The following is a 24,970-nucleotide window of genomic DNA, read 5'->3' on the forward strand; positions in this document are numbered from 1 at the left end:
CCCAGACAGCAGCAGAAAAGCCAGAAATATGTGCTACATTGCTGCTTTATTTCTGACTACGCAGGACAGAAAAGAATATGCATCTGCTCTCTGTGAGACAGAAAACAACAGGAACAAAGAAACAGGAAACTAGTAACTTCAACATCCGTCTCCCGTGAGACTCCCAACAGTCTGGAATGTCAACAGAGCCTTGTGACTCCAAGAACTACACAGTGGCATAACAGAAACCTAACAGAATAGTGTTCAGAATGGTCAAGGCCAGGGTGTCCTTTTTTTAGGTATGTCACATGTAGATTGTCTGCTAGATAGTGGTTATCTCATGCCTTCAGTAAGCTGTTAATGTCTTTCTACCAGTTACTGCCAATTCCCCTTTGTGAAATAATGATTTAGGCCAAAATAGTTTAGAAATGCTCGTTCATCCTTTGCTGTTACCCTTCCCACTAAAAAGTCATATAAATGGCTAGAAGCTTCTCATTTAGGAAGTCAACGTGACGACAGCAAAGGCTAACCTTTCACCAATAGGGTTTCTGTACCTTGAGAGTTTCGTACAAGAAAAAAAGCAGAAACTTCCATTATTCCTAATCCCTTTTCCTTTTAGAATAGAAAGCCTGAGAATAGAAACTGATTTATCACTGATAGCAGTAAACTGCTCTGGGAGCCTTTTTTTTGGCTGAAAAGTGGAATATTTAAAGTATAAAAATACTTTCAATAAAGTATAAAAATATTTTAAATAGCATATAAAAATACTTTCAATAAAATAATAGATGCTACAGAGGAGGTAAGAATTAGGATGTGTGGCAGCCAAAAACTTACTGTAACAACTAGCTTGGCCCTAAAGGCTGTGAAACTTAGTAACTATCTATTAACTACCGCTCTGTAAAACTCCCAATTCCTATACACATGTTAGCTCAAACCAGAAAAAAGGAAGCATCCTACTTAAACTGGCAATAAAAATTTTAGAAGACACCTGAAGGCACGCCTGTTTAGGGAAGTTTTTAATGTTTGATGTTTTGTTGTTTTTACTTTTCTGCTGGGACTGCTCAGAGTAGCTGGGGAAACCCAGCCGGTGGGTGGGAGACACACACACACACAGAGTACAGTGGTGCCTCGCAAGACGAAATTAATTCGTTCTGCGCGTCTTTTCGTCTTGCAATGTTTTTCGTCTTGCGAAGCACGGTCCGTCGCAACTGCGCCTCTTCAAGCGGCTTTAAGAAAAAAGCAAACTCACAAGACGTTTTCGTCTTGCGAAGCAAGCCCATAGGGAAAATTGTCTAGCGAAGCAACGGAAAAACCCTTTCGTCTTGCGCGTTTTTCGTTTTGCGAGGCATTCGTCTTGCGGGGCACCACTGTAATATTCTGTGTGGTGCTGGGGCAAAATGGGCTGTTCGCAGTGTGGGGCAGGGAGGTTATCGAACTACAGCGTCCTAAGTCCCCTCCTTATCCCATAAACTATGCCAGACCTGGTATCTACATAGTTTTAATATCCCCATTGAAGTCAATGGGAGGGAAATGGGGCGGGGGGGGAATAATCATGGCAAGGAAAGGTTGCACCCTTACTTCCTGCTTGTGACAACAAGTCACAAGAAGCGGCAACAGTACCACCTGATTTCCTCTGTCCTTCACCCATGATATGACTGTTACAAATTGATACATGAATGACAGTAAGGTTAAACGGAAAAAGGCAACGTTCTTTGTACTATCTAGGGCAGCAGCTGTTTTCTTCTAAATTGGACTCTGACCCAGAATCATTTGGTGGCCCTGTAACAATACTATAAAATGGTAATTAGCAGCTTTGGGCTCCATTTCTTGGTTGTAGAGCTTGTAAAACAAGATCATCACACCTTAACAGAGTTCAGAAAGTATCTAGCAGGCATAAAGGTGACTGCTAACTGTAAGAAACATGGACTGTTACTCTAAGGCAGAGTTTTCCAAACTTCTCATGTCAGAAGTTTAGACATGCATCATTTCGTGACACAGTAATTCAGTTTTAATACCAAACCCAGGAGGAGAGCAGGGAGCATTCACGTGGCACACCTATACTATACGGCCGACACACTAACGTGTCACGACACACCGTTTGGAAAGCTCTACTCTAAGGCCAACTTGCACATACAAGTAGACCCCACGTGTTCCATGAACACCTGGTTGTTCCTAGATTGAAAGAGGGGCCATTTGGGAGAATCAGCAACTCTCTGGAAGCTGAACATCTTCCAGAATGACATAAGGCCCTGGATGGGTTTAGCTCAGCTAAGAGTACCCACAGAATTAATACCACTAACATGCTACTTGCTTTGCAGCGTTCAAATTTCAAGCACCATCTACTGCTCCTGTGTAACTTGGCAACGTTAGCACGTTAGCAGAATATTACCTAAAATCAGAATGAACACAACCTTCCTCAGTAAAGCAAAATTCACAGACCCAACTCTTCAAGCAAATTTATTTTTAATCAGAGTAAACAATAGTATAAAATGATAATAACTCAGGGCATTTTCAAAGTCCTGCTCATGACAACACTTTGCTGCCTTTCATCTCCCCTGAAGTACCATTTAGTAAAAGGGAGGGAGGGACTCAAAGCCCTTGTGTGGCAACCTCTTTATCCCACAGACATCTCACCAAAAGACTCTGAAGCAGGTACAGGTGGCATGCTTGCTTCTCTTCTGAAAATAGAAGCGTCTATGGAAAAGTCGGCAGCAGAACCAGATCATCCATGCCTATTATCCTAGTACACAAATTTATCCACCTCTTCCTTGTAATTCCTATGTGACTCAAAACCCATAGCATTCATAGGAAAAACAGGTGATTTTAGGAAGTCAAAATGAAGACTTTGGAGACACTACTCCACTTGGGGGGGGGGGAGCAATGAACGCCAGCCTTGTCTTCCCACCCACCCAAACAAGCAGACGTAAAACTTTATTAGCAAATGGGATCCCAACAACAAATAAGCAAATTGCTCAGTCGGCCTGTCTCTACCACCACCAGGTTGCTATGCCTAGCTGTGGCACATCCCAGACTCCCTAGGACACAGCTTTAGTCCTTGCTGCTAGGAGCATGGAATATCAGCTTAGACCAGGCCACAGTGTTTTTAAAAAAACAACCCTGGAATGCAATTAAAAAGTGAGAGGCAGAACCTGTTTGAGATCCGAACCTTCAGAGTTGTTGCAAGAATACTTTCTCTCAAAGTTTCAGTTGATCTATAAAATAAAACAGCCTCCCCCACCTCTCACTCACTCTCTCTCACTCACACGCTTCAGCAAACATAGGATACCATTAAATGCAAAATGGCTTAATTTCTTTAAAATGTGAAACTGGAAATAGCTTTTGCACTAGCAATCAACTAGATTCCTTCGGTACAAAACTGTGATGTGCCTGTTTCAGAACTGCTGGAGGATTTGGGGGCAAAGTGCCGGCATAAGTAAAGATTTCTTGGGGATATGGAGTTAAGACATATCTAGTCATTTGAACACAAGTCTGTGTTTTCTTGAGGCCTCCCTGCCGGTTCTTACTCCTCTTCTGCCCACTGCCCACTAGTTATGTGGCCGTTAATCCGACTGGTATCATTGCTTGAAGAGCTAAGGACTCCTTTCCTGCTGCTTGAAGTCACATCTTCCTCTTCGGAGCTACTTTCGACATCACTGCGTTCATCTTTTGACACCTGACAGAAAGAAGCAGAGTAAGTCTACCACAAATATAAGAGCTAATTTGAAAATCAGTTAAGCACTCAGTGTAGCATTCACCATACTACACTTAGCTATTAGTTGCTTAGATGGTACAGTTTTCAAATTTAGTTGTGAAGTTTGCGAAGAACAACCAGAAAAGAACAGAGTACAGAAAACAAAGCAGGTATCCTCAGTTTTTCTACATAGCCATAATAATAATAATAGTAATAATAATAATAATAATAATTTATTATTTATACCCCGCCCATCTGGCTGGGCCTCCCCAGCCACTCTGGGCGGCTTCCATAGAAACCAAAAATACAGTAAAATATCACACGTTAAAAACTTCCCTGAACAGGGCTGCCTTAAGATGTCTTCTGAATGTCAGGTAGTTGTTTATCGCTTTGACATCTGCTGGAAGGGCGTTCCACAGGTTGGGCGCCACTACCGAGAAGGCCCTCTGCCTGGTTCCCTGTAGCTTTGCTTCTCGCAGTGAGGGAACCGCCAGAAGGCCCTCGGCGCTGGACCTCAGCATCCGGGCAGAACGATGGGGGTGGAGACGCTCCTTCAGGTATACTGGACCGAGGCCGTTTAGGGCTTTAAAGGTCAGCACCAACACTTTGAATTGTGCTTGGAAACGTACTGGGAGCCAATGTAGGTCTTTCAAGACCGGTGTTATATGGTCTCGGCGGCCACCCCCAGTCACCAGTCTAGCTGCCGCATTCTAGATTAGTTGTAGTTTCCGAGTCACCTTCAAAGGTAGCCCCACGTACAGTGCATTGCAGTAGTCCAAGCGGGAGATAACCAGAGCATGCACCACTCTGGCGAGACAGTCCGCAGGCAGATAGGGTCTCAGCCTATGTACCAGATGGAGCTTGTAAACAGCTGCCCTGGACACGGATTTGACCTGTGCCTCCATGGACAGCTGTGAGTCCAAAATGACTCCCAGGCTGCGCACCTGGTCCTTCAGGGGCACAGTTACCCCATTCAGGACCAGGGAATCCTCCACACCTGCCCGCCTCCTGTCCCCCAAAAACAGTACTTCTGTCTTGTCAGGATTCAACCTCAATCTGTTAGCCGCCATCCATCCTCCAACCGCTTCCAGACACTCACACAGGACCTTCACCGCCTTCACTGGTTCTGATTTAAAAGAGAGGTAGAGCTGGGTATCATCCGCATACTGATGAACACCCAGCCCAAACCTCCTGATGATCTCTCCCAGCAGCTGCATGTAAATGTTGAAAAGCATGGGGGGGAGGACAGAACCCTGAGGCACCCCACAAGTGAGAGCCCAGGGGTCTGAACACTCATCCCCCACCACCTCTTTCTGAACACGGCCCAGGAGGAAGGAGCGGAACCACTGTATGACAGTGCCCCCAGCTCCCAGCCCCTCAAGACGGTCCAGAAGGATGTTATGGTCGATGGTATCAAACGCCGCTGAGAGATCCAGCAGAACTAGGAAACAGCTCTCACCTTTGTCCCTAGCCCGCCGGAGATCATCAACCAGTGCGACCAAGGCAGTTTCAGTCCCATGATGAGGCCTGAATCCCGACTGGAAGGGATCCAAATGGTCCGCTTCTTCCAGGCGTGCCTGGAGTTGTTCAGCAACTGCTCGCTCAATCACCTTGCCCAAGAATGGAAGATTTGAGACTGGGCGATAGTTGGCCATCGTGGCCGCATCTAAAGATGGTTTTTTAAGAAGCGGTTTAATAACCGCCTCTTTCAGCGGGTCTGGGAAGGCTCCCTCACGGAGGGAAGCATTCACCACCCCACAAAGCCCACTGCCCAGTCCTTCCCGGCTAGCTTTTATAAGCCAGGATGGGCAAGGATCCAGGAGACAGGTGGTTGGTTTCACTCGTCCAAGCAGCCTGTCCACATCCTCAGAGGTAACAGATTGGAATTGATCCCACTCAACTTGACTAGAAAAACTCTAGCACTCTCCCGCCCCGGCCCTGCTCCCACGGTGGAGTCTACTTCTTCCCGAATCTGAGCAATTTTATCTGCAAAAAACTTTGCAAAATCATTGCAGGAGAACATGTGGCCCGTACTGGGCCCCGATGTTGCAGGTGGTACCGCTAAATTGTGAACCACCTGAAAAAGTCTCCTGCTGCTGTTTTCTGCAGATGCAATAGAGGCGGTGAAGAAATTCTTCTTCGCCGTCGCTATCGCCACTTGGTAGGCTCGACGTTGAGCTCTAACCTGTGTCCGGTCAGATTCGGAATGAGTTATCCGCCACCGGCGCTCTAGCCATCTCAACAATTGTTTCATTGCCCTCAGATCCGTGGAAAACCACGAGGCTGTCCGGGCTCCATGCAATCGGAGAGGGCGCTTCGGAGCCAAACAGTCAATAGCCCTGGTTAACTCCACATTCCAGCGGGCCACCAGGGAATCAGCTGAAAGGCCATCAACATGGGATAAAGCATCCCCTACCACTCTCTGGAAACCATTTGGATCCATTAAGTGGCGGGGGCGGACCATCCGAATTGGTCCCACCTCCCTGCAGAGGGGATGGGTCGCAGAGAAGTCCAGTTGCACCAGGAAGTGATCTGACCATGGCACTTCTTTCGTTTCGCTTTTACTTAGTGTCAGATCACCAACATCCATAGAGGTAAACACCAGGTCCAAGGCATGTCCGCGGCTATGGGTTGGGCCAGACTTATTCAGGGACAGCCCCACGGAGGCCATGCTTTCCACAAAGTCCCGAGCGGCCCCTTGTAAGGTCGTGTCGGCATGGATGTTAAAATCCCCTAGGACAACCAAGCTAGGTGTCTCCAGGAGAACATCCGCCACGACCTGAAGCAGCTCGGGCAGGGAATCCTTGGTGCAGCGGGGAGGTCGGTACACCAAAAGGAATCCTGTACTGCCCCTATTGCCCAACTTCCAGAACATGCACTCGGAAAACTGGGTCTTCCCAATAGGATGCCTGGTGCAAACTAATGACTTCCTAAAAATCACTGCAACCCCCCCTCCCCGCCCACATGACCTGGGTTGCTGTGCGTAAGAGAAACCTGGTGGACAAGCAGCGGCAAGGACAGGCCCATCTGCTTCATCCAACCAAGTCTCTGTTACACATGTCAGGTCAAGTCCTCCATCCATGATCAAGTCATGGATGGCAGTGGTCTTATGAATCATTGACCTGGCATTGCACAGCAGCACCTTCAGGTCATGTGGGTATCCCTTGCTGATTCTAGTATCCATCCGGTCAGGACCAGACCCGGAGGCAGGAATAGTCCTCAGACAACGACTAAACCTGCCCCCTCTGTAATGACATGGTCTAGTCTTAGCGTAACTCCTCCTCCTACCCGTGATCACTGAGATCGGTTGTCCCAGTGCATCCCCCCCTGTGGAACATGTCCCAGCCAAATTTATGTGAAAGCTTCCTTTGGAAGGGCAGATTTCCACCAAGATCAGAAATGCTTTTTTGCAGGAGTTGTGGCTGCTACTTTTGGACCTCAAAACATTGCGGGGGAGGAAATGGAATATATTATTTCTAATGCATTTCCATTCTTCGCATAATTTTTTAAAAAATAAATGATTTGCTTCACTGCTTTCCAATTTCTGAAAAGTGTTCAAGGGGCCAAGAATCTAAATTTTAAAGCAAATAAAATAGTAACTTTATAAGACGTTCAAAAAATAACTAACCAGGTGCCAGAATGAAAATATATCAAGGATATTATAAAATGCATGTGAAATATTTAAAGGAAATAGCAAAATGACATTAAAGAGGAAGTCAGATGGATCTCCCAGGGCAGGAAATTTGACTGCTTGGTCACTAAACACACCTGAGCTACAAGGGAACATCATAAAGCTGATGGAAAGAGGTTCACCCTACAAACAGAATGCATCTCAGCTCTTCAAGAAAAAGGCCACATAGTCTTACAAACATTACTCATTCTGATGGATAACAATTTAAACAGATAATACCATTCTTTCAAGGATAGCTCAAGTGGAATATCTCCTGAAATGTAAATACTACAAGTACTTTTCACATGACCAGAATTAGCCCAAGTCTAATTTTGCCATCAGGCGTATTAATTAACCAGGTAAAAAGGTAAAGGTACCCCTGCCCGTACAGGCCAGACCTGTCCGACTCTAGGGTTGTGCGCCCATCTCACTTAAGAGGCCGGGGGCCAGCGCTGTCCGGAGACACTTCCGGGTCACGTGGCCAGCGTGACAAAGCTGCTCTGGCGAGCCAGCACCAGCGCAGCACACGGAAACTCCGTTTCCAGGTAAGCATATATTAAACCAGATAAGCATATATTAAAACAAAACCACCAGACAAGTGGTGAAGAGGTCAGACTTTCCCTCAATGACAGGGATGGGGAATTCAGCCACGGGCCACATGGCAGTGGTAGGTGGGACCAGAAGCAAAGGCACAACAGATCCGAATCTTACTTTCTGTAAAGGAAGCTACTTCCAGCCTCATTGGTGGCTAGAGGTTTACACACATCAAGGCATGCCAGCAAGAGACATTATAATAGTTCAAGGGTACATTCCGGACATGCAAGACCACCTGAGGAAGGCATGCACTGAGCAGGCCCAGTAGAGGGGGGGAGCTGGGGGGGGAGGGAGACTTGAGCCCCAGAGAGTCCTGAGGGGTGAAGAGAGAACTGGAGAGCTGCATTCAACCTGTGGTCCAGGCTGAACTGTGATTGTGGTCTATGTAAGTTTATTCTTTATATATTCATAACTGAATACACCCACCCACATATTTATAAGAGAGACAAGAACGTATTTCAGTAAGTGGTTCCTGGGTGACGTGATGCCGTGCAAAACAGGTACAATAATATTTATTGAACCCACTCCTGCTATATTACGGATGCAGACTTTATATAAAAAAAGAATTACGTAACACTCAAAAGCTTGCATACACTTACACTAGCAAAAATCTGCCCTAGACAGCTTTTCATTGTTGGAACAATATTATTATTATTATTATTTTGGCCTTCATCACAAGATCTCAGGGTGGTTCACACAAGATAAAAACACAAGTGAATAATAATAATGATAACTCCCCCTTCCCACAGACACATTTAATCAGCCAAAGGCCTGGTTGAAGAGAAACGCCTTGTGCCTAAAACTATATATAATGAAAGTGCCAGGCGAACCTCCCTGGGGAGAGCATTCCACAAACGGGGAGTCACTATAAAAAAGGCCCGTTCTCATGTTGTCACCCTCCAGACCTCACGTGGAAAAGGCACATGAAGAAGGGCCTCAGATGATGAACGCAGAGGTCTGGGGCGATTTTTATGGGGAGATGCGGTCCTTGAGGCATAGTGGTGACAGCACACTGTGGCACTGTGCACTTCTTCCTCTAAAAGTAATCCCATGCCGCTGATTACAGTGGGAAGTGCCGTATTTTTCGCTCTATAACACGCACCTGACCATAACACGCACATCGTTTTTAGAGGAGGAAAACAAGGGAAAAAACATTCTGAATGAAACAGTGGATGTATCATTTTTGTGCTTCATGCTGTGGCCACAGACATGTGATCTGATGGTGAATTTGGGGTGACCCAATGCAAAAATCCTGAGAATTCCTGTGGATCCATGCTTTGTAACCACGTTTTTGCACCATTGCAGCCCCAGGCAACAGTGGGTGTGTGATTTTTCTGGTGCAGGCTGTAGCCATGGACATGCTATGTGATCTGATGGTGAATTTGGGGTGACCCAATGCAAAGATCCTGAGGATCCATGTGGATCTATGCTTTGTAACCACATTTTAAGTGGGGAGCGAAGGAAAAACAAAGAAGGGACATGAGAGGGGTGTGCAGAGAAGCAGCTGGCTAAGAATGCAGGAGAGGGATTTAACGGGAGGGAGGAAAGAAAGGCAAAAGTTCCCCCCACCCAAGCCAGCCATCTCTCTCTCTCTCTCTCTCTCTCTCTCTCTCCCTCCCCCCCCCTCTCTCTCTCCCCCCCCCTCTCTCCCTCTCCCCCAGCAGCACCGGAGCACAGAGAGGAATTAGAAGGAACGACACTCTGCTTTCCCCTCTGCTGAGGTGTAAAAGCTGGGGGGTGGAAAATGTTTTTAAGGTTTTAAGACACTCCCACTGAAAATATTATAGTGTGATGCTACAACACACCACAAGCACTAGCACACAGAGAGAAGGACCAGCACCACCCGTAACAGAACAGCTCTGAAAACACACAGAACCAATAGGGAGAAACTGCAGGAAGGGTACAGATTAACTAGTGCATCATGCGGCAAGTGTTTTAGAACCCATGTGCAGCCTGAAAAAAATCCTCATGCAGACTGGCACCCAGGTCCTATAAAGTTCACAGTCCATTTCGTATTTATTGTTTACATGACTTGCCACAAGGTGGCAATAGATTACTAAGGTAAGGTAAAGGTAAAGGTACCCCTGCCCGTACGGGCCAGTCTTGACAGACTCTGGGGTTGTGCGCCCATCTCACTTAAGAGGCCGAGGGCCAGCGCTGTCCGGAGACACTTCCGGGTCACGTGGCCAGCGTGACATCGCTGCTCTGGCAAGCCAGAGCCGCACACGGAAACGCCGTTTACCTTCCCGCTAGTAAGCGGTCCCTATTTATCTACTTTCGAACTGCTAGGTTGGCAGGCGCTGGGACCGAACAACAGGAGCGCACCCCGCCGCGGGGATTCGAACCGCTGACCTTTCGATCGGCAAGCCCTAGGCGCTGAGGCTTTTACCCACAGCGCCACCCGCGTCCCTACAGCGCCACCCGCGTCCCTACTGAACAGATTACTACTGAACATTATAGATTACTACTGAACAGTAAAGGCACCGGCTGTTACTGCAAACAAGGCTGAAATGCTCACATCATAGTTATATACAGATTATTCTATCTCTGCTGTAGCAGCTGTTAAGGGTAGGCCCTCCACTTGTGAGCCTGCAACCAATAGCACTCATTTACATAACACTCGGGATTTTTACCCTTGCGCCTAATGCGCACTAGGTGTGCTCAAGCTATCCACACCCCTGAATACAGTTAGGCATATGGACTTTGAACAGCCCTATGGAAAGGATGGCAGGGCACCTACCAATGACAAGTTAATGATTGACAGGGTCAACTGTAGGTGCCCACTTCTCAAGAGCTGCAAATTTATATTGCCTGATAGCCACCAAATGCTTTTAAGATCATAATATAAATGGGAGGCAGGAATAATTAACAAAAATTGTGTTATATTTTATAGCCATTTGTGGCAATGGTTTTCCTCATGTGAAGACTAGGAATACTATGTGGCAGGCTTTTAAGTCTCCATATCCCAGATTCCAAGGTATATCCATTTATAAATGGTGCTGATTTTAACTCTGAAAACTGTAAATGACCCGGATCCATAAGGACTGACCATGTAGGTTTTCATGAAGTCTGGCTTCATAATGCTAAATTCCATCAGCATCCACAGTAGGGACAAGCAGAGATTTTCTTGGTGGTTGCTCAGGCCTTATGCAACACTTTTCCAACAGAACCCACCTACTATCTAATATATTTTTTTTAAAAAATATTATTATTATTATTATTATTATTATTATTATTATTATTATTATACTGCCCTATACACGGAGGTCTCAGGGCGGTTCAAGGAACAAAATCAAAATATAAAACCACAAAATATATAAAACCTACCAAAGCCATTTTCATAACATTCCAGAGAGAAACAAACAATCTCATTTTAGCAACAGATGAACTGAACTAGGTTTTCAAATTTTACATGCTGTTTTATTCAGCCTTTTTTTTTAAAAAAAGGATGTGTTTTTAGAGCGAATATTCATTACTTGATGCATTCTGACATCCTTAATTTTCTATGCTATATTTTCCTTTCCACAGAAAGGAAGATTTAATTGAAAAAAAATACTAGCAAGATGTACCACAGAGCTGAAGGTCCACAGATGAAGGTCGCACACAAAGATTATAGCCACCTACGTCAATATCAGAGACCTGACTTTCTTGTGAGCAGTTTTCAGATTAACTAACAACTGTTTGAAAGAAACCTGCAAAGCACAGCTGGTTTGAGGCTAAACAGTGTTCAGACTCATTTTAGACACAGGTAGTCCCCCCGCTCCCCTCTACCGGCCACAATAGCAGATTGCACTTACATACAAGAAGAGGAAGAGATCCAGCTTCAGTCTGGCACAGAGAAAGGAGGGAGAGAGAATGAAGAATACAGAGGAGAGTCCTTCCCTGACTAGGTCACCTGATCAGGAGAGAAGAGCAAGGAGAGGAGAGATGCAGGTCTCCTGCAAGATACCCCAAGCTTGAAAGTCAGCTATAGCCACTCAGCAGATAAATGAACGAAACAAACTGATTCTCCCCTTCCCCAGCATTCTTCAGCACTACTTCCCAAGTAATTCTGGAAGGCTCCCCTCAACCCAGCTTGTTTGCTCCCCAGCTCTACTCATGGCACATCTAGACTCAATCCACAAATATATATGTAATTAAGATACCAACACAGGAAAAGAAAAGACGCAGTATCTAAGCTGCAAGGCAGAGAAGAAATTGGGGTTATTTGAATATGCAGAAAGTAAAGTACTCAGGCATCATTAAAATGCTCTACAGGAAAGCAAATGCCCAATAGTAGAGAACTGTTTATTTCTATAAATATATAGTATTTAGCTAAGATTCTGAATCTGAATTGTTCAGATAAATTATCTCTCTCTCTTTTGCAAATCTGCTTCCATGGCCACTTTCATAAGAACAAGTAGTTTTCGCTTCTTTCCAACATAAAACTATAGCCTCTCCTCCTCCCACAAAGCCCTGCAGACACAATAGCAGGCTAAACACAAGCCCTACTTTGAGAGCCAGAGGTCTTACTAAACTTAGCTACCTGTCCTCCTTCATGCCAATGTCCTCCTCAGAAAAAAAGTGAAGGCAAGCTAAGTTCTGGCAATGTAGTGGCTTCCAATGCTTCTTAAAGGAACGGCTTCTAAGAGTCAGTTCTAGCACCTATCCTCAGCAACACTGCAGGTAAGGGCCTGGAGCACTCACTGCTACAAAGCAAAGAGGAGTTTAACAGCAAGGCCCTTTCGGCCTTTCAATATCACCTTTCCTTCTGCTGGGTGTATTTGACACACTGATCAGCTCCTGGAATTAAATATCCCCATTTTTAGTAACTAGAACAGTGAAGTGGAATATACGGAGAAATGCTCCAGAATGTTACACTGGCGAGCAATATGCACAAAGGATAGGCAAACCTCTTGCGTTATGATCAGTATGATCTGCATCGGTGCAGCATCAATTCTCATTTCAGAAAATTCCTTCTATGCCACTGCATTTTAAAACAAAAAACCCAGAGCCCTCCAGCCTTTCAGTGCAGTGTTCCTATGTCCACTAACAAGGGTTGGTATGTGATAATACAGAATCCAGCAACTCAACATCTGTTTTTACAATTTACATCTTTAAAAAGTGCTTAGGATTGAGAAGACAGATTTGAAAGTGTGTGGGAATCCAAGAAGGGGGAGCTAAGAATGCCAAGCATTATTCCAGTTTGTATAGGCTCTGCCTAGCTTTGTGCCGCTCCCTGATGCCTATTAAAACGTATTGTGCACACTTTGTGCATTATTGTTTATATGGACAGATTTTACATGGTGCTGTTTCAAGCTTTTCTTGGTGCATACTTGTATTTTTTAGCAGTTGTTTACCCCTAGCACTGTTAGATAGGCCAGGTTTATCTGGCAGCAATAAAATGTTGGTACCAGAATTCAGAGTGCAAAAAAACGTTAAGAGCAGCCTTGCTGGATCTGACAAAAGGTCCATCTAGTTTTCATAGTGGCCAACCAGATCTGCTGGGGCAGCATTTCCTACTTCAGTCAAACCTAAGCCTCTGATGTTGTCTGGTGGGGAGCATTTGATATGTAACATGAAGTACAGCTCATGAGGGAATTCTGAGCAAAATTGCGATTCACTCTGCAATTGCACCTTTACAAGTGCGTAACATTCATCAATGTGAGAGAACTACTTGGGTGGTCTGGATAAATATGGGCAGTCTGGAAAAGGATCAAGAGCAATGGCTGGTGTGTTTGTGTGTGCGATTACTAATGAGAGGAAGTAGAGTGGTGTGAAGAGAGACAAATACTTTTCTCATTCTAGCAGCTACTTAACATATAAGTTAAAATGATATCAAAGTAAAAAGTTGTTATCTCAGGCAGCAGTCCGCCTTCTTCAAAGCCACAGGTGTTTGTGAAAAACGCAAAAAAGGAAGCAAGTATCTGGGAGTTCCCAGTGCTTAAGCAAGTTGGAATTCATACCTTCCCTTGTGCCAGGGCCTTGTAGGCAATGCGAATGATGAAATAGGACCATATTACATGTAGAACTTGCATAATTAGAAGAAGCCCATTAAATAGCCACCATGATGGATAAGGGCCAAGTATTTCCTTGCTTTCGAACAAAGTTGTGTTCAGTAACCTGCAAGACAAAGAAGTGAGTTGTTATATTGGCACTTTGCTTATCTTTCACAACTCCCAGCTTCTAGATAGAAACCAAGCTGACTGGACTACAAAAACACCTGCCCCATAAAAAAATTCCTTTACGGAATGTTAATGCCTCCAGTCTTAAGACATCTCAGTATATGAGTGGACATCTCAGAGGCACAGGTTTCTTCTCCATTCAGTTTTGGTTAATGCTTTGATTGAGTCAGGAGCTGAAATGCTTAGCAATTCATCTATTTCCAGAAAGAAATAAAAAGGTCTGTTGGTTTTACATGTTTGATGGATTTAGGAAGCCTTACACTGACAGAAAATGTGTGATTTACCCCACTGCACCTTGCTGCAGCAGGAAAATATCAGCTCTATTAAGGACTTTAAAAAGGGAGAAAGCCAATGAAATCTGGCCTCTGGTTGCTAGAACTCAAGAGAGCCTGAAACACTCCTCCCGCAGGTCTTCATTAGTCAAACCTGCCTTTGCACTCTCGGAGGAGGGACCTTCCCATCTCCAAAGGGAAAAACAGTTTCTACATGAGCCACCTCGTGCTATTTGATAAGTGCAGTATGGCATTACACAGTATGCAACCACTGAGACAGCAAAGTCACTTCCCATTGCAATTTGAGATAAGCAGGCATACCCGGGAAACAGGGGGATTACAATAAGACCAATGGAAACAGCATTAAAGATTCACTGGCTCCCTACCACACGCCAAGGGCTTGCTGAGTGATATAGCAACAATGCGTACAGGCTGCCATGGCGTAATCACAATCAGTGGGGCCAGTAGTAAGAAGATTTGTTTGCTTGCACAGACCAATGCACCAGTGCAAGAAGACATTTCAAGTCATTTATTACTCTGAAATCTCTCCTCGGTTGAGGGAGTACTCTACTGTCATAGCTGAAAATGATAGCTAGGATAGAAAGTTGGCATGAGTAGTTGCTCAGAGGGACATCTGTCGATCACACCTCAAATGCAGATGTGCTGGGCAGCCTAATTCCTCTTCCCAAATCACTCAGCACAAAGGAGCAACCCTGGGTTGCAGGACTCCTCCTGGATTTTCATGCGTCGGCAGTAACTCCTGAAGAGTGCTTTCTACCTGTGTAGGCTCCCTGTGTAATCCAGAAATCTGGACAATCCAAGTTCTAAATCTTGCAAGGGCCTACACAGATATATAGTTGAAGCAGGGCGCCTTTTCTGAGTGGCTAGCAGGAGCCACACAATATAACAAGCGATACTCAATGGGTTCCCTTCCAATACCTCCGTATCCACACAAGTAATGCACAAAGTATCAAGAGGAACTGTTCAACAATCTCCACCGATTCAAACTGGCCCCTTCTGCAACAGGGGGAGAGGACCTGTGGCATTATGACTGCATAGAGACTGGGGACCACATTCCATATCCTGCCTCTCAAGATCAAGCTACAATGGCACTGCGCAATCTGAAGAGATCGAAACCCAACTCAGGGCCCGCCGTAAGTATTTTGCCATTGTAAATAAAATATTGAAACAGCACAACCAAAACCTGGAGCTCCTGGTGCCTCCTCACGCATTCTGCCAGGCCCTTTTGCTTACTGAGCCCCAAAATCAATCAAGTCCTTCAGGGGATATGTTGCTTATCACACAACTGTGAAGGGGTCCTGTTACAGAGGTTACCTCTGTGCTACAGCTGTTTAATCATCTGTACCAGACTCTTGGCACAATGAACCCATAATGTTATCCCTTGACTTGCTCTCCCCCTCCTCAATCCCAGTAAATACTTACCAGAAAGGATAAATCCCCAAACGAGTAACAATGAACACCACACAAAACAGTACAAAGGTGGCATCACAGACTCGCTGGTATTTGGCATAGTTGGATATTTTTGCTACCTGGGGAGGGGAAAAGGGAGAATCTCTAAGAAAACTCCTCCAGACTTCAATGCAATAATCCCATCATTTAAGAAATGGTTTAAGAAATGGTTATTACTTTGTTCCGTTGTATGCAAATGGATTTCTAGAAAAAAATTAAAAGCATCTAACACAAATAAGTCATTTGAATACAGTGGTAAAAACTCGATAGAACTGTGTGAGGTACTTACTTCTAGGAAGCCATCTGATGTATCATGAACCAACAAAATCAAACTTCCTACCCGCACCATGTTGTTCATATAGGAGAAGCTAATGAGTGTAACTGATAACAAGTGATGAATAAACATGATCAGGAAATCCTGAAAAACAAGTACCAGCATGATATCACTACGGAGTACAAGGAACACAACATAATACAGATTTGGAAATCTTTAGTTTAGCACCTACAACTTCTTTCTGACACAAAGGTGAGCTGCTTTCAAGATCACAATGATTTACCGTATTTTTCGCTCTATAACACGCACCTGACCATAACACACACGTAGTTTTTAGAGGAGGAAAACAAGAAAAAAAAAATTCTAAATGAAAGATTGGATGTATGATTTTTGTGGTTAATGCTGTGGCCACAGACATGTGATCTGACAGTGAGTTTGGAGTAGCCCAATGCAAAAATCCTGAGGATCCATGTGGATCCATGCTTTATAACCACGTTTTTGCACCACTGCGGCCCCAGGCAACAGTGGGTGCGTGATTTTTTTGGTTCAAGATATAGCCATGGACATGCTATGTGATCTGATGGTGAATTTGGGGTGACCCAGTGCAAAAATCCTGAGGATCCATGTGGATCCGTGCTTTGTAACCATGTTTTAAGTGGGGAGGGAAGGAAAAGCATTCAAGGGACAAGGAGCACGCATGGGTGGGTGGAGAAGGATGCTGCTAATAATGAAGAGGGGTATAAGGGGAGAAGGCTCCTCTCCTCTCCCACTTTGCTCCTTTAAAGCAAGCAGGCTCTGCTTTTCTCCCTCCTCCCCGCTCATCCCCGGCTTAGCGAGCTGAAAAACTTTGCTGCTATGTAGCAAACTGAGTGGGGAGGAGAGAGGGACAGAGAGCCTGCTTGCTTTAAAGGAACTAACCAGACAGTAAGCGGCTCCTCTGCTCTCCCGCTTTGCTCCTTTAAAGAAGCAGGCTCTCAGTCCCTCTCTCCTCCCCACTCAGCGGCTCTTCTCCCGCTTTGCTGTTTCAAAGCGAGCCACAGAGGAGGGAAGGAAGGGGAACCATGGATCCTCTGCTCACGACTGCAGCAGATCGCCCCGCCACCCGTAGGCATTCCCTCCATAACACGCACAGACATTTCCCCTTACTTTCTAGGAGGAAAAAAGTGAGTGTTATGGTGCAAAAAATACAGTATTATAGAATAGCGGTCTAGAAATCTGTACAGCCATCACTTCACCACAAATCAAACTGGTGTGCCATTAGTGTTATTGAAAACCTTTTCTTCCAAGTGAGAAAGTTTCCTAATCCTCAACAGCAATGACAACATGGGATTTGCACCTTGGCCAACATCTTCATCAAGTTATCTACTCTTGTTCCTGGTCTGTCACCTGAAGTTCAGGTGAAGTTAAGATTATTAATTTTTGCATCATTTTACACTTGTTTACAGTGAATTGCATTTGCCATTTCACTGCCCATTTACTCAGTTTGGAGAGGCCAATTTGGAGCTCTTCACAATCTCTTTTTGTTTTAACAACCCTGGACAATTTAAGCTAACCAGCCTGTAATTTTCAGGATCCCTGCTGGAACCCTTTTCTTAAAAAAAAATTAATTGTGCTACTTTGGCTACTTTCCAGTCCTCAGGTATGGAGGCTGATCTGAGGGACATTGCAGAACAGGGTTATTTGCTATATAGGAGTGTCTCTCAATGTAGTCAGTTTGAATAAGATAAAATTAGTTCTTTTTTGTAATCTGAAATGTTATCAGTAAAGGTATTGCTTTGGGAGAAAATCACTGGTGCCAGAGTAAGACAATAGACTTTTTTATTTTTCTTTCAGCAACCTCCCATTCTGGGTGTAGAATCTGTACAGATTGGGTAGCCTATTCTAGGAACCAAGCCTCATGATAAGCAGCCAATGCTGGGCACTCCTCCTGAGAAAACAGTTTACTCACAATCCTTGCAAAATATACCATGTAGACTGCTGAAAAGTCAATGCTACAGCAACCTTAGAGTATTTATTTTATTGATTGATTGATTGATTGATTGATTGATTGAATTTATATACTGCCTGATGCCCGGAGATCTCAAGGCAGTTCACAGAATAAATAAGTACCTTGGGACTTGGGTCAGGGACTCAAGGTTTAGAAAGCATATATAAAAACAACAATTGCATTCAACAATACTCAAACTGCCTCTTTTCCAAGCTTCTCATGTATTTTTACTAACAGGTCAACAAAATACTAACAGGTGTACTCACTAACTCTTCAACAAGTTACTAGGTAGGATTCTGCTAGGGTTGCCTGAGTAAACTGAAGTACACACAATCTCCCTCTCCTAGGGATCTCAACAGTCAGCTGAAGGAAAGAGATCATAATTATAATAATAATAATTTAACTGGAGATTAACTCCAGGTACAGTGACACAAAAAAAGGGAAGATTAGCTTGTGTAAAACATTTGCCTCCATACAAATATTTTTGGAGCAATTCTTACTGAGGCATATAGATGAAAATGTTTTAGTGAAAGTGGTCAGCCACAAAACATTTCAGGGAGAACTCACAACCGAGACATTAAATTTCTGGTGGTTTCTGCTCACATGATTGTCTGAGAGAAAAATAATGAAAATGCCAAATCAGTTGCCTTGTTTCCCGTGAATGCATGCATAGAAGACATTCTGGAGAAGCACCCTTTCTCCAACAATGTATTGAGAGACTTCCAGGTGCATCTGTTTCCAGTGGTTTGCAGAAAGCAAATAATGGCAGCAGCAATTAAAACAACTGCTTCTTTTACTGGTAACTGCATTTAGAAACTATTCACTGTAACTGGGCAGTACCTCTGCAACCCACAAAATATCTCAAAACTAAATTCATCAGCTCCTGTTTGTTGAATATGGCCCATTTATACAGAATGCCAAAAATGTTTGCAGCCAAAATATGAGCAGTAACTGAGAAGACAAATGCACAACATCCTAGGCCCAGACAACTGATGACAGTGGCAATTGGATTTAAGATAATCTTAATCCAATGTTTTCTATTTATTTTCCTAGTTGTCCTCTACTATCCTTCAAGTTCTAGAAACATTAGCCGAGTTCCTTTGTTTTGCAATGATGGAGGTACATTATCATGATCACTCCAGGACACATCAACAGCTTTACAAAAGAGTTCCCAGGTCTGAAATATTTATCCTTATAGCTACTATAACACAACTATTCAACTCCTGTTTGTGCCTTGTGCTCTGCTATATGTACATGTTAATGCAACTGATTTTTATCTGTCATATTTATTATTGATGTCTGTTTCTTACAGAAATGCAATACAATGTCTGTGGCTTTGGGATTCCATACTTTTCTTTTATACTCTTGAATTCCAGTTTTCTCACTGTATTCACAGAACCTTATTCAGGAAACACAAGACCACTTTTTGTAAATTGGATTTCTCATGGAAGGATGTTTTCGACTAGCTATATATATATATATATATATATATATATATATATATATGCTATATATATATATATAAGCTATATATATATATATAAGCTATATATATATATATATATATATATATATATATATATAAAAAGCTTTAAAATTAAATTTTTATTATTAGTTTTAATTTTCTCTCTCTGTAAGCTCCTTTGAACATATGCCTTAAGGACGCTACTGCTTTCAACAATCAAATGGGAAATGTTAAATTCCTTCCATAATCAAATTGGGAAAGCATCTAAATCACAACTTACTGAGCATTTCTCCGTTGAACACTATCTAAGCAGAGAAATCTAGATATATTGGCATGAAAACAAGTTGAAATTCAGGTTTAAGGAACCTAAAACACAAACAGGATTAATAGCATGCCTAGGTAAAGCAATATTGTGGAGCAGGGGGAAAGAGGAAAGGATATAAACCCATGAAACTAGTGACATTTATTTGCCTGGACAGTCCAATGTCACATATCTAAATGCACATTTGTACCGGATTCACATTGGACCTGACTACAACACCATGTGGGGCAACCTTCAGCAGTGCCCTTCAGATGCGGGTCAGCACAGCCTCAATATGCATTTTCCAGCTGAGGGCACCTGTTTGTTTTTGTTCTAAACCCATGCTTTCAGAATAGCTCAAAAAAAACAAGCTAGGAAATGTAGAAAATCACACATAGGATTCCTTAGTTCCTCCCTCTCCTAGAAAAGGATAAAAGGCTCAACCAGTCTCACATGAGTCATCATAATACATTCACACATACACGTACTTCACTCATCAGAGGTTTGCATTTGATGGAAGTCTTCTAATCAAAGTAGGTTTTATTATAAGATACAAATCAGTCATTCTATTACTTGGTACTGAATGATTCTTCCCCTCATTCAGAAAGGTTAATGGGATTGTTTAAGGCTCCTGGAAACAGCTAGTTAATTACCTTTCGCTTCACATCTATAAACTGTGAAAACATAAGAGACCAGTAGAAGGCCAGTTGCACAAAATAGTAGTAGTAAAGGCTGGATGATAGGGGCTGAAAAACAGAAAGAAAGTCTTGTTTAGAAACAGCATGCAACATATGCATTAAGAGCTACTTAAAGCAGGAATGGTTAATCTGTGGCTATCCAAATGCTGTTGGATTCCAGTGCCCATCAGCTCCCAAGGGTCAGGGAAGATGGGAGCTGTAGTCCATCAACATCTGAAGGGCCACAGGTTCCCCACCCCGATTTAAATACTTAAAACCACTGATAGGGAATTGAGTCCAGCCACAGAGCCAGATCCTGATGTCCCCCAACCCCAAGGATGTAATTGACTTATAGCTGGGACCACTCACCTATCACTCTCCTGATATCATCATGACCTCAGGTGAAGCATCCCTTTGCCTGTGGAATTTTATGTCAAAAAGTGCAAGCAAATGGAATGTTTCTCCGCAGGGCTTGTAAACCGATAGGCATGCGTTGCTTTGGCAAGGGATTGGGTGCTCAACCTTGACTGGGGGCTCCAAAGTGCAGCCCATCTTAGCAGGGTTTGCTATCACTGTCAATCGACTGATTGAAGCGGACAACAAGGCTTGCTTTCCAAAAAGCAATCGGGAGCACACTTTTCCGTTCTCTATTGCTCCTTTGTACCTGAATCTTTGCCTGTCCACAACTGGTGTCACATGTGACATCAGGTGTGGTGGGGCAGGTAGGTGTAGTTTAGGGGAAACAACTTTGAGGGCAATTAGAGGTTCTCCACTGCTGACTTAAACAGGTAAGTGTTTATGTCCTTCCATCCTGTAAAATGATAACCTAAGCGTTCAATATTGTAATTACAAAGAAACGTATCCTCCCTTCTTTCGGTTCTTCCCGCTTCCTCCCCCAGGGCTGCTATTATGTGTGGTTTTTTAAGTGCGATCTGATGGCAGATCTCCCAAAATCACACCCAACTGTACCCTTATATAAACTGAACAGCAGCAAATACTCCCACACCACTTGAAACCTGGTGGCCTGACCACACCAAAATGCCCCATGAGAAAAAGCAACACTTCCTTCTCCTGGTCATAGTTCTTAGCTTTCAGGGGAAGGGCAATATTTCTGATGCCCCACTCCCAAAATCTCAGTGAGGGGTGACAAGCTAAGGACTGGGGGAAGACAAGTAGATTGGTTGGAGAAAAGACTAGAATTGTCTATTCCCCAGGCTGCAAAACTTGACAGGCCTTTAGCTAACTATTAAAAAGTGCCTCTTCCATTTAGCAGGGGTCTACAAAAAAAAAGGCCAAAGATTACTTGCCATGTGTGCTTTTGAAATACATGTTACAGTGGTGCCTCGCAAGACGAAAATAATCCGTTCCGCGAGTGTCTTCGTCTAGCGGTTTTTTCGTCTTGTGAAGCAACCCTATTAGCGGCTTAGCAGATTAGCGCTATTAGCGGTTTAGCGGCTATTAAAGGATTAGCGGCTTAGCGGCTAAAAGGCTATTAGCGGCTTAGCGGCTTAGAAAAAGGGGGGGAAAGCGGAAAAAAATCGCAAGACTCGCAAGCCGTTTTCGTCTTGCGAAGCAAGCCCATAGGGAAATTCGTCTTGCGAAGCGCATCGAAAAACGGAAAACCCTTTCGTCTAGCGGGTTTTTTGTCTTGTGGGGCACCACTGTACTTAGACACGGCAATTTTAAAAGAGGAGGATCAGAGAAGAATTCAGCATTACCATCCAAGTATCATGTAAAAAAAAAAACTAGAGAGCAATCAGCCTGTACTGTTTGGAGCCTCAAACCCATAAATAAGCATTTTTTTGATAGATCAGAAACAAGACAAAAACTTAGGTGAGTTCAGATGCAGAGAGTGTTTAATTAGTGACTGGATGGTTTTCAGCACACAGTTTTTCTCACTAGTTTTCAATCTACCTACATAATGACTGCAGGACTAAAAGAAGGTCTACCACACAGAGAACTGTCACTATAAATCTCTCCCTATTGCATCATTCCAGCTATTTTGTATTCCCTCATTCCTTACGTTTAGCACTAAAGCATCAAACACATTCTAAGTAAAGTATGCCCATTACCTCCTACACAGACCAGATTAAAAGGCAGACAGAAAGGCACGCTAGTGGAATGTGTAGCAAAGCATAATATGCCCATTTGCTCTAAGAAATATGTTTTTCTTGACATATCTGCAAATTCACTTTGAAACACAACCAGGCACACGTACTGCAATCTGTCACCTTTGATTTACCAGCACTCCAAGTTAAGCTCTAACATGTGAAAATATATTTGCAAGAACAGGATGCTTATTTTGACAGACACAGCTGTTCCACGGGTTACTTCCCACAAAGGTGACAGACAAGCTGTATCAAATGAGGGAACATTGTGTATATATCAGTACTTCCAGTGGCAAACTGGTTCAAGAGGAAAGTGATTAGTCAAAGGCTGAACGACTTCAGGAAATGATACCTAACACTGTTACAAGCTTCTATTAGTAAAGACACCACATACCTGAAAAGGGTAGTTGTACCAGCATTGTCGAGTATCCCATAACCAGGGTGACTAGATTAAAAAATAATAATGAATGAATGAAAGATACTAGAAAACAGTACAACTAGAACGTGTAGATACGGGATCCCTTATATTGAGGGGGAAATTGCTCAATACAAGTAACCATAGATTGTAAGACAGGGATCAACACCCTTTTCAAGAAACAACAAACAAAAGGCATCACAAATCATGAACTGGTCTTTCTGGTTCCGGAGTCAAAAAGTGAAAGTTGCAGCATTCCTGAGATGAAGAGTGATATAAAGGCTACCTTTCCTGTTCTGCCAGGATAGAATTGAAGGAATAACTGACCACCCAAATAAGAATGTTAAGGAAGTCCCCAAGGACCAAATGAATCTTTTAATTTAATTCCACCAAATATATATTGATTATTATGCAACATACTCACCAACCAAAGAATTCTGAGTCCATACGTAAATATACAGATGTAAAATGCAAGCCTCCACCTAGAAGTGAAAAAGTAAGAATCAAATATATGGTACAAATATATTGATGTTGTAAAGCACCAACCAGGAAAAATCCAAAATTAACTCGAACATGTTTTAGAGACTTAACATAATATAATTTAGATCTATAAAATATCCGTAGGAGACTTTGATATACACAACTATGCTAGCCCCACAATAAGAGGAAAAAGCATATCCATGGAGACTAAGGTTGTCTGGTAAAACCTCAAAATGTGAGTTCCTGAATGTATCTTGATCCCACAATAATTCTTCCAGGTTGGGCATTCACTTCAGACAACTGCAGACACTTCAGACAAACTTCTTTTGGAGGAGGAGATGCTGCAACAGGGACAGGATCGCATGAATCACAGCAACGCCCTACTCACAAGTAACATGGGAATGGGGCTTACGATTAAGCAGCTTCCAATTTAGAGTATAAACCAAAGACAGACAGATGTCAAATGAGACTCCCACTCACCTAAAGCAAATATCTTGGGGAAGAAGCCACTGAGGAAGAGAGGTAGAAGTCACAGAAGTAGCAGGCAGGAAGGCAAAGATGCTCAGATACTATAGTGATAGAGGTCATGCAGAAAAGGGTAAGAAAATAAATTTAAGTGGGAATGAAAAGAAATGAGAGCCCAGGAAAAATTCAAGTGCATGCAATGGAAAATAACTTCAAAGGATAAAATATAGCTTGCATAAAGATTAAAAGTTATAGCTATCTGCTGTACAGTCCAAACCAAAGGTGAAAGAGCTATTTTACCACACTGAAACACAAATATTGGTGAAACACCCAAATGTATCTCCTGGTACAAATAAAAAAAAATAAGTGTTGTATCCAGCTAAATCATTGCACACATGGAAAGACTTCCACAAGTGCAAGTGAACTTCCCTTCTCTGTCCTTCCCCATGCATCCCCCAAATCTGCTCTGGAGATTCCCTCTAGCCCTCTAGAGCAGATTTGAGGGTGATACTGGAGGCACACAAGGGGAAGAAGGAGCAGTTGCAACTGAACTTGTAGTTGTCGTTCCACGCAACCATTTAGTTGGATATAACCTTAAAAGAATTTTCAGTAATGCCTATTGCTGAATGGCCATCTGTTTTACAAGAATGCCTTTCTTCAAAATTTCAGAGACCACAAGATCTCAACTTTAAAACAAAACAATTGGAGCTGTAAGAGGTGAACTACACACAAACCTACATGCTCTCACAGAATTTCACATGAATGCTTGGTTTATCTTTGTTCCTTCGATGACGAAACCAGCGCTGGATTTTTCGGACATCCCAATCTAGTTGTTTTGACAAGCCCTCTAATCTTCTTGCATCTGGACACTAGAAGGTAATCAAACACATACTCCTTAGCTACCTTCCAAAACAGACTCTTCCCATTATCGCCCAATTCTTCTTCGACCTGCTGCATA

The 24,970-nt window shown here is 43.3% G+C and overlaps 1 protein-coding gene across 3 annotated transcripts in view; it reads right to left on the minus strand.

Moving 5' to 3' along the window:
- Positions 1–2,425: 2,425 nt before the first annotated feature.
- Positions 2,426–24,970, minus strand: part of CERS5 (ceramide synthase 5) — a 40,165-nt gene continuing 17,620 nt past the window's right edge. The window contains exons 3-10 of one of the 3 annotated variants that reach the window (XM_053375089.1): positions 24,751–24,881; positions 23,492–23,549; positions 23,047–23,097; positions 20,521–20,613; positions 16,130–16,258; positions 15,814–15,920; positions 13,880–14,036; positions 2,426–3,652 (exon numbers count right to left, since the gene is read on the minus strand). In XM_053375089.1, the coding sequence (XP_053231064.1) occupies positions 3,500–3,652; positions 13,880–14,036; positions 15,814–15,920; positions 16,130–16,258; positions 20,521–20,613; positions 23,047–23,097; positions 23,492–23,549; positions 24,751–24,881 (879 nt within the window). In that variant the 3' untranslated portion in view covers positions 2,426–3,499. The remainder of the gene's footprint in view (positions 3,653–13,879; positions 14,037–15,813; positions 15,921–16,129; positions 16,259–20,520; positions 20,614–23,046; positions 23,098–23,491; positions 23,550–24,750; positions 24,882–24,970) is intronic. The other 2 variants (XM_053375090.1, XM_053375091.1) reach the window with 2 other exon arrangements.

This window comes from Podarcis raffonei, chromosome 2 (genome assembly GCF_027172205.1).
Source record: "Podarcis raffonei isolate rPodRaf1 chromosome 2, rPodRaf1.pri, whole genome shotgun sequence".
Classification (NCBI taxonomy): domain Eukaryota; kingdom Metazoa; phylum Chordata; class Lepidosauria; order Squamata; family Lacertidae; genus Podarcis; species Podarcis raffonei.